A 12847-nucleotide genomic window follows, 5' to 3' on the forward strand; every position below is an offset into this window, starting at 1 on the left:
GCGACAAAATAACCCAGATGATGTCATCAGGTTATTTCGGGTCGGCCTTGGAGACTTTAGATTTTCAAAATAAGGCCTGCGTCACTAACTGTGTGGAGTTTGACAGTCTTTTTTTTTTTTTTACCAGGAAAGAAGGGTGTTATGATAAAGGGAAATGTAGGATTCTGTGTTTTTGAAGCTTCACCCATACTAGGGTTTAATTTTAGGATATGTGGGGCTCTGCTGTGTGGATTTTGACCATTCTTTTTTTCCACAAGTCCCCCAACATGATGGAAGTGCAAAACTAAATTATTGGAGTACTTTTTTAAGCAGCGCAGATGCTTGCAAACCAAGTCTTAGTCCTCCAGCTGGTGATGTTCTAACTACCAGCCTGCCCTTGTGATTTTGTTTGAATAAATCTTCTCCTGTGTTCAGAACTTTGGCAGCATTTCTGTCTACTGTGACTTTCTGTCTTCATATGGTGTCTGACTGATTAGCTGAGCTGACTACACTACACTACACTCTGACAGGCAGTGTACCTGCTGAAGTCGACTTTGGCCAGCAGCTCCTGTCTCTTCTTGTTCTCCCTCTCCTTCTTCATCTCCAGCTCCTCATTGTCTGACAGCATGTCTTCATAGGGAAGGTCATCAAGGTCAACGTCACCTGGCATAATAAACCTGGGAGATGGAAGTCACACATACATAAAGATTAACAAGTAAAAACACAATGACGCAAGTAGGATAAACCCCTGGTTGGTGGAGTAAAGACACTGACAAAAATCCATTGTCATTTACAGACTTATGCATGTGCAATGAGCACATCAGTGTATTCTTGCATGCCCTACCTGCCCCCATCTTCTCTGTTTCCTATGGCTATGAGGGCCTCAAGGTCAGTTCCTTTCAGGCCATACTGCAGCAGCTCCTTGGCTGCATCAACATTCTCCGGGACGCGCTCCACACACTCGTGCAGCACCCATGAACGCTTGCGGATCTTGCTCTGGATGGGATGTAGGGGAATGGAAGGAGAGGGAATGAGTTCAGAAGAAATGATGGGGTAAAATGAAATACAGAATTAGGAAGGGAGGGTGTGAAAATTTGTTACAAATTGGTAAAAATGATGCGTGAAATAGAGTAAGGGGGTTGTGCTGCACTTAAGCGTGTGCTATGCCCCTACTCGCCCACACACATATCGTGTATATTTCTCACCAGACGTCTCATACAAAACACCAAAACTCTAGATACCGCGCTTTATATCTCTGTCTCCTGATAACCATCCCACCTCCTCCTTTCCTCATTTCCTCAAATCCATCTCTCTCTCTCTCTTTCTTCTATCTCTTACCAGATAATCTTGTATTGAGGCGATGCTGACAGTACTCTTCCTCCACTGTCTTTGGTAGACGAGGTCAGAGTCCAGATTATACGCTTGGGCAAGAGACAAGGCTTCGCCATATTCCTCATTGTCAATCTGTGGGATAAAAACATGCACACAATACACAGTAATGAGGACATAAGCAATGTATAAGCATGATTTCTTTGTACTGAGGGCTTTTTAAAACTCATTGAAGGTGTAATCAACTCTATGTTGTGCAGACAACATTAAAACAAATGTATATGGTTTGACAAGTGTGTGAACATTAATTTGTAGATGATGCAGACAAGTGTTTGTGAAATGAGAGGAACAATCCAGTTGATGAAAAGCTTGTCTAGGAATTGAGCAGACAACAACTCTAATTAAGAAGCACAGATAATTTTTTTGATGTAAAATTTAAGTTGGGTACAAAAAAACAGAACTGCACAACAGCTTTTTATATTCTGTGAGGTATATTTAAGTTTTTTTGTTTTATCCAATTAGTGTCCCAAAGGCATACTACTGATTCAATCTCCATGCACTGTGGTCCTAAACAGAATAAATTAATTAAATGGATTAAACAAATTCAAAGCATGGGGTATTTAAAGCAAATATCTAGGCAAACAAAAAACAACCCACAGACGAGCGAAAAGTCCAGGGCCCCATTTTCCATCACACTGAAGGACAAAGATGCCAAGGTTTGAATAAACCTGTGCACAAGCACTGGCACTTAAAAATCCTGAGTGTGCACACTGAATATTCAAAGACTGAATTGGAACAGCTCAAACATGCAGATTTCAATCTGTGTAGCAATGTGACACAGTCTGAATTGGGTATGCAACGGAGGGATTAGGGGAATGGCCGAGGGGGGAATGAAATATATAGAAAATCAAATGGACAGTGAGAAACCTCAAAGGAGGAATCAGGAGTACATATTGGAACTCAAAATAAAATTTTAAAAAATAAAAAGAAGACTAAATGTCTACAGTCACGCTAGTGGCTCTGTGAAGCTGTACTCAGATACAATGGTGCTAACATCAGCATGCTAAAATTCCCATAATGACAATGCTAATTGTTAGCAGGTATAATGTTTGGCTTGTTCACCATCTTGGTTTGCGTGTTAGCATGTTAACATTTGCTAATTAGCTCTAAACACAAAGTACAGCTGAGACTAAGGGGAATGTCAGTAGTTTTGCTGGTATTTGATGGTAGACTTAAGTACGAGACAATATAAATTTCATTGTAATTTTAAGCATGTTAGGATGCTGATTTTAGCCTTTATTATTTTAAAGCACCGCTGTAGCATTTAGCTCAAAGCACAGCTGTGTACAGAGCTGCTAGCGTGGCTTGGCTAATTATTAGTCTTGTTACCGGTCTTGTTACCATATATTTTGTGGTAGTAGTAGTGGCTGTTATTATTACTATTATAAATATGACCTGGGTTAGACATCAACACAGAATGATGCTAAAAGAAGGTTTTGTGCTATATCAGTGTCATTCAACAAGAGAATGACACTTCAGTTTACGCAGGCCCACTCAATGTGTGTGAAAGTATATGTGTGTGTGTGCAAACGCACTGACTGACACACACACACACACAGAGTATCCATCTCTTTCTGTGTGTAGGAGTATAAAGCAACACATTAGCCAGACTGTGGTTCCTCGAGGGCAATAAGAACCCCACACAGTTAAACCTCACGTAGGAGGACATCAAAAACTGCTTCTTTCTCTCTCTGGATTCAACTAATAAAACGTTTAGCAGCCCTGCCAGTGAGCAACTCACACAGGCAGGGTTACGCCACCGAGCGCACCATCAAACTCTTAAACACATGAAGAGCCTCTGACTTGAGGAAATAACCCCAAATCACTTGTTCTGGTCCATTCACAGTCAATTGGACCGCAAACCTCAACTGAGGTGAATCTCAGCGGAGAGGTTAGGTCATTCTGGTTTCTGTGTGTGAGTGAGTGTGCATATCTGTGGTTGTGGTGTGGAAATTTCAAACAGTACAAATGTAATGCAAACATTAATATGCAGGCATTGACACACAAGAAATCAAAGATGAACGCATACACGCACACAGACATATAGTAGATACACATACAGACAATACAGACACCCTTCCTCCTTTTCACTCACACGCCTACATATGGTACGTGTGAAGAGAAGAAAAAAAAAAAAAACAATTCCGAAAGGAGAGCAGAAGCAGCAGCTGGGGAAGTGCTGCGGGTACCAAGTGTTACAAAGAGATAATAATGATATATTACTTTGTAACTCTCTCACTGTTAGGATTGATGGTGATGACTAATGGCATCTAATGATGATGACAATGATGAAGAAGGCAGTAGATGATGGGTCATAAAAATGACTGATGAACCATGCTCAAACTTGGGACCACTGAGAGCCGATACCACTCTCGCTGTGCTTTATGATAGAGCATGTTGTTGTCTTTGCTGCAATTTGTAGCGAGAAGCAACAACAGCCATATTTCTAATGCAGCAATTAGCATTTCAGAGAAACCCCTGGGACTGAGCAATAGCCTCAAAGCAAACTGAACATCTTGCTTGGTTTTCATTTCTCCTCAACGGCACTCTGGAGCTGATCCAACAAAACAATAGCACTTCACTGAGCTGACACAGGATTTATTTAGTCGGAAACCAATTTTGCAGATCAGCCCGTTATAATGGTGTTGTATGACGTCCTACAGTTGTTGCTTAATTAAAAGGTAAAGTCAGCGATTCTAATCCAATACACTTTTTTTTTTTTTAATTCAGCGAATGTCTCCTCACGGTCCGCTAGTTTTCCGTTCTGTGTGTGCGCTGAAAAAAAATGCGGTCCTGGCGAACTGGAGAGAGAGAGGCCGTGGCCAATTCTCATAGAAAATGTTTTCTCACAGTACAGATAACGCTTCCATTTTATTAAATATATCAATCCACACTGAATCCAAGACAGTCTTACGGAGACCTCCCATGTTTTTTTTAAGCTCCGAGTCTGTTTTTGTCACGTTTAGTGAAGCGTAATCTGAGCAGGCAACTGATTAAATCAAATATCCCGCTGTATATGCATTTTCAACTTATTAGCTGTGTCAATTTATCAATAAATACTAACACTGTCGATTTCTTCCAGTGGAGCCGACATACAAACTATTTCGATTCAGTAAATCTCTGCTGTCAGTGAGCCTGGTGAAGGCCGCTGTCCTCTCAGCTCCCCAGGAGCTGCAGCTGACAGACGGCTGCTTCTGTGGACAGAGACGCTGAGATGCATGAGACAAAACATTTTTTTATACTCGTGATAATGTGTGAGAGGCACAGAAGTGACTCTACAGCTGACGCTTCGCTCTGGATTCCGCCATATTTCTCTTTTGGTCGTTGCCTTGGCAATCCACGTCCATGAATTTGGGGTGCTTCAAAATATTACTGGCATTACAGTGCGTGTGACTTGAGTACAATGCAAATTGGAAATTGAGTAGTATCTTTGAAATATTAAATAGGTAATATCGATTTCTTTGCCAAATTGAATTTACAACAGCGTGAGGCAGAGAGCTGCACATCAGCACTGTAATTGTTGTTTAGATTGCTGAGCTAAAAGAACATTCAAATCCAAACATGAATGTGTTCCAGCATGAACACTGACGAAAGCTTTTCTTGCCTAAGCACATAAGCGTTTTGTTGTGTGTGTGCTCCCCGATAAATAAGTAAGTAAACCGTACCTGAAAAGTGACTCACTCTCTCTCCTTCTCTCTTTTTGAAGAGTGCAACACTGCGGCTGTGACCTTAGTTGTCCACACACACATCACACCACTTATGTGACTGCTATGAAACTATGTTAACATGAGTACTATAATACTCTTATTTAAAAGAGCCACTAAGCAACTCAGTGTCAACCATCTGGCTGTTCATTCAAATCTGAAAGTCTTAAACTAAACAAGACTCAAGAGTCTTCAGCTACTTCAGCTACAGCTCTTTGAGACTGCCATGAACTAAATGTTAACATGTTCACAATGACAATGCTGACATATTTATCTTTAGCAAAGTAAATCTGAGACTAATGGTAATGTCATTAGTTTTGCAGGCATTTAGTGTTAGACAAATTAAACTTTTGACCTGATGACAGCGCTCAGTGAAAAGTTGAGGGATCATTGAAGTTCATGAACACCTGTACCAGATTTCACGGTAATCTGTTTAATAGTTGACAAGACATTTTGACTCACATCACCAAAGACGTGACGATACTTTGATTGCTGGTGGCACTAAGAGATCACCAAATCATTACGATTCATCCTCTGGAGACCGTGACTATTAGTGCAAAATTTCATTGCAATCTATCTAATTGTTGTTGAGATTCAGTTAGCACCAAAGTGATGGACCAACCAAAAAAAACAGCGTTTTGCTCCATCCACGTCGCTACTGTTGTTAAAACAACTTAAAACTCTTAAGCCATCCTTAAAATGTATCCAAAACTTTACAGTGCTAACATTTAAAATACTAGAGTTCCAGGGGTATAGTGCTTCTCAGAATAACAACTGAAAACTGTGTAGTAAATTAGCCAATGTGGAACAGCGCTTTCAGTATTCTGATGTTCAAAATTCAAAGCACTCTTTCAGACATGGAAAGTGACAACATGTATTCAGGCCACGAAGCACATTTTTTAAAATTTAAATGGAAGACACCAATATAGTTATTTGCATACCTCTTTCTGAATTTAGCTCTGACCCTGCCAGCAATTCAAAGCTTATGCCCTTTAGGGCTGTGCGATATGATGAGATATATCATGTGACAATAGAAAAATGTCTATCGTTTCATATTAGTTGTGTTGTAAATCACATTCTTTACGGAAATATTTTTTGTCATTTGGACTTCGCTTTACATTCTTCTGCACAGCACGGATGCAGGCAGGGAATTTGCATGAAAGCAACACAAAAAAACATGGTGGAGAGTGAACGTGACACAGAACGGGGTAATTCCAAACAGGAGAAGAACTTTGACCAGCCAAGAGCTCAGAGCTAAAAGAGGGGCTACTTCTGTCGCATGAACGTGGTTTGGGTATTAAAAGTCTGACATGGACCAGAAACCTGTATTTTTCAAATTACGCTGCAGACCAGTCCTCACAACAGACTGAAACACCACTAACCACTTTTAGCACTTGAGCAAGACAGAAACAGAAAATGTGTTATATTGTGATATGTATCATTATCTGGATATGAAATGACCTATGTCAAGATATAAGATTTTGGTCATATTGCACAGCCCTATTGCCCTTATACACAAAATGCACAAATTTAGTGCTTGAAAAGAGATGGTTCCACATCAGCAGGTAGCAGGTGTACATGAACACTAACAGTCCAGTCATTTACAAGCTGTGTCGGCCTCCTACCTTCCTCTGGTACAATTCCTCTGGTGTCGTTGACCTCAGGCTGACGAGACGGTAGTTTTTGATTACGGTGCGTGGGCGCTTGCGTGGCGGAGCGAAGCGTTCCATCTCCGTCACATAATACAGGCCCTGCTTGATGTAGCCGAAGTAGCGGGCTTTGGCTGAGGACTCGTCGTCTGAATCAGAGTCTCCACCGTCGTCGCCCTCCTCGTCCTCGCTGGCTCCTCCGCTCAGGTTGCTCTCTAGACGCCCACGCTTCTGGGCCAGCTTCACCTCACACTGTGGATAAGAAAACTATAGCGTCACAAACGGGATTAGAGATAAACACAAAGACGACAAAACTGAAGAAAAGGACGGAAGCAGAAAAATGTGTTGTGATAGGTTTGAGTGATGCGGGTGCAGAGGAGAATCAGTGCATCAATTTGAATTACACTGCAAACATATGGCTTAGAATTGATCATAAAGCCACATTTGACAGCATTAAGTTTTGTTTTTTTTCCATAAAAATATATCTTTCCCTTTGGCCCAGATCATAAAGTGAGGGCTGCAAAACAGAAGAGCACCCATTCCTGACGAGTCAGACTGCCGGATTTACAGCCCTTGCCTGGGTGACGCCGAGGATGGACACTTCTTTGCCAGCGGGAGGTGATGAATGGAAAAATGAAGCATGGGATGCAATGCAGCACAGTTTACATCTAGCTGTGCTTAAGCCGGTAAACACACTTAATCAGCAGGCTGTCTGAACACAAAACAATAGCAAGGTCAAGCTGCTTGATAGAAAATCTAAATTCAAGCTGTCCAAAGTACTTTCTTCCACTTGTCTTGTCCTGTTCTCTAGTTTTGTGATTGCCTCAGTTGAGGGAAAAATTATTTGCCCATTTTTCATCTGTACACTGCAGCAAGTCCTCATATTTCCTCCTGACACCCCTCTGGGTTTTAGCTCAGTGGAGAAAAATTCTGCCTCCTCCAGCAGCTCTGCTCTCAGCCAGGGCTTATGAAACAATCGAGCACCTGTAAAACATTAAGTGCTTTAATCAATGAGGAGCTGAGGAGATGCACGTGTACTAACGATCATAAACGCACAAGGTCGCGCTATTCCACATCTATGGAGGCGTATACAGTACGAGCCCTGTCTTCACACACACAGCCCCATGTTCAAGGTAATTTCAACATGAACCCTCAGCTGTAGATACAGCAACAGAGACAACCATCCCCCATTCCACGCTGAAGCGGGCTGATGAAACCTTTCCTAAAAGTTTGCAGCTAGCTCTCTCGCTCTCTCTTTCTCTGTGCAATCAGATAAAAAAAAAATAAAAATAAAAGCGAAATACTGGAATAAAAGAGGAGGGTGATGAGATATCAGGGCCTCTGTGGAGGAATAAAGAATCAGGGATACATATTTCATCATCACACACTTTTTTTTTTTTTACATTTTTATACTGGCTGTACAAATGATCTCAAATCAATGCACACATCTGTGTCGACTTAACTGTACAACAGACTCACTTTGCATTTGAAACAGTGTACTCAGTGTTTTTGATCCAGAACAGTTACAAGAAAAGAAATTTCATTCTCACAGACTCCAGCCCTCTGCACCTGTGAGATGACCCTTCTATTCTGCAATACGCCTTTTTAAAGCCCCGAAGGCTAACATCTATAATCTACAAACGATCCTTGCATGACTCTCACATACCATTCTGTGATTTACAAACTCCTCCTGCGTCTTCACCCAACCACTCACTCACACACACACATACACACACGTACCGCTATCTTGACATTTACCTCAAGGCTGAGGAAGCCCCCGTCATGCGCGGCGGTGACTCGAGGTGAGGGCTCGAACCATTCACAGGATTTGCCCAGAAGGTTGCGGAGCGTCCTGACGGAGGAGACGGTGACGGACCCAGAGCAGCGAGCCAGAATCAACACGTTGTCACTCCACCAGTTCACGTCCTCCAGCGGGTAGTACTGCTCCTTATCTGGCACAGGCATGGAGAGACATAGTGGAGGGCAGTAATATAGATCAATCAAAGACAATAAAAAGGATGATCCTCTTATTTGAACATGCATTGTGCACTTATTGGGATCATATACCTCATTAACTCTTTTAATCGTTTTCCTCCTCTACAAGATATTTACACATGTGGGCATGTTTATTACTTTTCATGCATGAGATAAAGATTCCCACACAGATCACTGTTTACACAAGCTGTCACAGCTGCCATTAATATTGGCCTAAAACTGTCAACAACAACAACAAAAAAACTGCACAGTTGCACAAATTGGCATACATGCAGATACATACAGGCAATTACACGAGCACAGAAATACGCACACTCACGGGCATAGACACTGACGGAGTAAATGTCTGCTGGCCTTGGCATGCAGTATGTAACTGTATGTCTAAATAACTGTATAATTCAGCGAATAAGTCATGTCAAAGATCATTATTTTGTATCCACTGTGCACTGTCGTGTCAGCAATAAAGTCAGCCCTTTTTAGCCCTGCGGGCCAAACTACCTTTTATTTTCTTTCTTCTCTCCAGCGATGTCTTCCACTCTGGATTGATCTCCTCAAATCCTGGCTGTGGGGACGACCCAAGGATGGAGGGACCAAAGAAGATGGGAGGGAAAGAAGAAGAAAGGGAGGGGACGGGAGGGAGGGGGGGGATTAATCTGCTAACCCTGTTTACACTTACAGCAAGTACACACAGAGGCTCTGCCAGCTCAGATCAGCGGTGAAGCAGAACATACACACACGCCGCATAAACTGCAAATATAAGTTCTTCCGAAGCTACCTCACTTACTGTCATACACACACATTCATACGCACACATACAGAGGAGAGATATTACATTAATACAGTCAGTCAAGCAGCTAATGTACAAAATATTACCAGGACACGCAACTGCAAAACACAGAGGTATACTCTGTATTAGCAAAATCATGCATGCATACACAAACGTACACACAAGTGGTTTAGAGGTGTACCTGTTGGTCTTGGCTCCATGTGGCCCTCTGTTTAAGCGAAGGGATGTCCCAGAGAGACAGACGACCAGAGAAGTGGATGACCGACAGCAGGGTGCCATCAGGGCTCAGACTCATGCGGAATACACCATCCTGGACAACACAATTGCAAGGGTAGACATTTTTTTTTAATTAAGATAATGTTCACAATTTCAAATGAGGGAAACCGAAAGAAAAAAGTCTACCTTTTCATCTCCTTGTCTGGAGAACAGCCTGAAACTGGGGATCCTGAAGAAACCTCTTTTCTGATTCTAAATGACAAGAAAAGTAGGTGACACTTTTTTTTTTACATTTTACGTGAATTATTTACAGAGAGGTTTGTATGTGTGGCCTCCTCACCATATTGACATCATCCTCATAGCTGGTGACCTGCTTGTAGTGTGGCGAGCCGGAAAGAGTCCTCCATGCTGTGATGCCACAACAAGAGGCCTTGGACGTACTGTCGTCCCCCGACTCACACCCCCCCACCAGCAGCAATCTGGAAAAAAACAAGCACACACACACACGCAAACACATGGTTACCACCTCCGTGATTGCTGACTGACAGAACAATTGGCACTACATAACAAGAGCAGCGAATTAAGGTAGTGACTGTGAGGTCGTCCTTCAGCCTGGGTTCAAGCTGGGTTATCAGTGAGCGTTCACGCTGCTCGAGTGCCATTTAAGCAAAGCGGTGGATTAAAAAAGTTATTTATCTAAAAGGTAAAAGTCTGGCTAGAATCAGTGGCTAAGCACAGTTAAGACAGAGCAGATGTGGTCAGGAGCTCAAGAGGGGGGGGAAAGGTGTTGATGAAGCAGTGCTGTTCAGCACAACACTGCCCCCTGGTGCAGAGAAAGTGGACATTTAGTAGGAGCCAAAAGCTGAAGGTTACTTTGTGAAGTGATGGAAAGCTAATTTATGTTCAAATAGTGGCCCATCTTTGACATCAGGCATCTTCTTCTACTTCCATACTGTGATCCCATGGTTTCATTAGAACAGATGCCAGACTACTTCTGTATATTCTTCACATTCTTATGTACATACAATGCATTAACTCCCGTCTGTAATTCTGATGATGAAAAGATCACAATGTCTAACTGCACATCTGGAATCATTTCTGAATATTTGCTATCCCATCTGTGCGCCACACAATATGAATAGCTACTTACATAGTGTCTGCTTCAATTAATCATTAATAAACTGCATTTTTACATGTATGCTCAGCTTTTCAAACTTTTTCTCATATCAACTTTCTCACCTTTTTTTTTTTCTCCTCTGGTCTATTCTCTCTGTTGCTGACCCAGTTTTCGCACAGGGATCATTAAAGTTTCATCTCATCTATCAGTTGGCAAACACTTGACAGTAGCTGCCAAAATCCATTAAGCTGCCAAACCAAGCTTCACCAGCCAAACAAAATCTAAATGGTATGTGCAGACGTGGGGAGCGTGGTGAAAACAGTAAGGTCACGGGGGGTGAGCCAGACATAATTAACTGAAACCTTTGAATGCTATGTGGTGAGGAAGTCCAAGGACATCCTGGACTGCCGTAGTAAATTCCTGCAGGTGTTGCATTAAAACGATTGGCTCATTTATTCCGGAGTAATCCCCCTGGCCTCCTTCCATAATGTAACACCTTATCCTTGTACAAGAATGTCTGCAAAAGACTGCTAATGTTGTGTGTTTTCACTGTATAACCAGTCCGCATAGCAAGTTTTTCAGATAAAGTGAGCTGTAATGTCTGGCGCAGTGATCAATATAATACGTACTTGTGAGCATATTGACGACATGTGTAAACTTGTATTGCCCCTGAATGTCAAATGATGAAAGTGTTTGAAATCATATGGCTACTTTCAAATTCAAATATTTGAGCTTTACAGGGCAGCTCGTAGCATCATCTGCAGTGATTTTAAGGATGAAATTGGATTCAAAGGATGTATAAGGATGTCTGAATATAACACTCTTGATGAAACGCCGCTCTAATAGATGAAGGCTTGAACTAGAGAAGCCACAAGAGAAAATAAAATGTCTTGGGAAGTCAGGTGGATGTGAGAAAGGCATTGCACTGAAGTTAGCAGTCTTTCATTTCTCAAAAAAATCTTCATGATTTCAACTACACTCTACGGGCACTACAAGTTCAAAGCATGTTGTGAAGGAGACAATTCACTTACCGGTGGACAGGGTGGTAAATAGCTGAGGTGATGCCATGAGAGTAGTGGGCAGAGAAACTGAAGCTGTGGTTCTCTTGGAAGTTCTGATTGGTTCCCACACTGAGAGAGAGAGAGATAAAGAGAGAGAGGGAGAAAAAGGATAGACACATGACACCTATATTTTAACTCTGGCATACCAACAATCACAACACTAAACGGTCGTGTACAAAATGTTATTGGTACAACACAACCGCTTTGAGGAAGATGAGACATGGTGAAATATTCAGTCTAATTTAAGTTGGCAATCTAAATTAAATTGGCACTGGAGGAGATGTCATGTAATTTGTGTTTGGATATCTCACTGGGGAAATGTTTGCTTGTGATGTAAACTGTAAAGTGAGAAGGCTAAAGAGAGGTAAAGGAAAGAGCTGAAAACTTCTTTGTTTAGGTGTTCATGCCACAGCAAAAGCAGTTGTGTGCATGTGAACACACACATACACACACACATGAAGAAGTGTTGGCACAGAGTGAGAGAGAGAGAGAGATGACTTACTGTCAAGCCTCAGCTATAATTCTGAATTTCTAATTCAAAGTGTTTAAGCGACAATATTGGAATGCAGTCATATGAGGAGGAAGAGTGAGTGTAAGCTCCATACTGAAAATGAACCTTTAAAAAATCAAGCCAGCACTCTCAGAGTAAATCTGGTGCAAATGTCTCACATCTTAATTACCTCCTCACACACATGCACATTCGCCCGCACACCCTGACGGCTTCAAAGGCAGCTAACGCCATTTATCTGCCTGTAATAGAAAAATAAATCAGCGTTTTCCTCCATCCTCGGCATACATCACTACAGTACGCTCGCTGGATTGAAAGGAAGTCGTGGAGTGCGGGACGTCACTCTGATCGAGATTCAACACGCATGCACAATCTCATCCTGTGTCTTGGAGTGTCAATGCAGCGAGGCTTGGTGTGACTGCAGCAATCATGCAGAGTGAAA

At 42.0% G+C, this 12847-nt stretch overlaps 1 protein-coding gene across 1 annotated transcript in view; it reads right to left on the reverse strand.

The window, feature by feature from the left end:
* Positions 1-12847, reverse strand: part of nbas (NBAS subunit of NRZ tethering complex) — a 160688-nt gene that overhangs the window by 129890 nt on the left and 17951 nt on the right. Inside the window, exons 9-18 of the mRNA XM_044376225.1 lie at positions 11868-11966; positions 10060-10198; positions 9906-9971; positions 9685-9813; positions 9215-9278; positions 8480-8673; positions 6698-6973; positions 1318-1443; positions 824-975; positions 519-656 (exon numbers count right to left, since the gene is read on the reverse strand). Of these exons, the coding sequence (XP_044232160.1) occupies positions 519-656; positions 824-975; positions 1318-1443; positions 6698-6973; positions 8480-8673; positions 9215-9278; positions 9685-9813; positions 9906-9971; positions 10060-10198; positions 11868-11966 (1383 nt within the window). The remainder of the gene's footprint in view (positions 1-518; positions 657-823; positions 976-1317; positions 1444-6697; positions 6974-8479; positions 8674-9214; positions 9279-9684; positions 9814-9905; positions 9972-10059; positions 10199-11867; positions 11967-12847) is intronic.

Source organism: Thunnus albacares, chromosome 16 (genome assembly GCF_914725855.1).
Source record: "Thunnus albacares chromosome 16, fThuAlb1.1, whole genome shotgun sequence".
Taxonomy (NCBI): Eukaryota; Metazoa; Chordata; class Actinopteri; order Scombriformes; family Scombridae; genus Thunnus; species Thunnus albacares.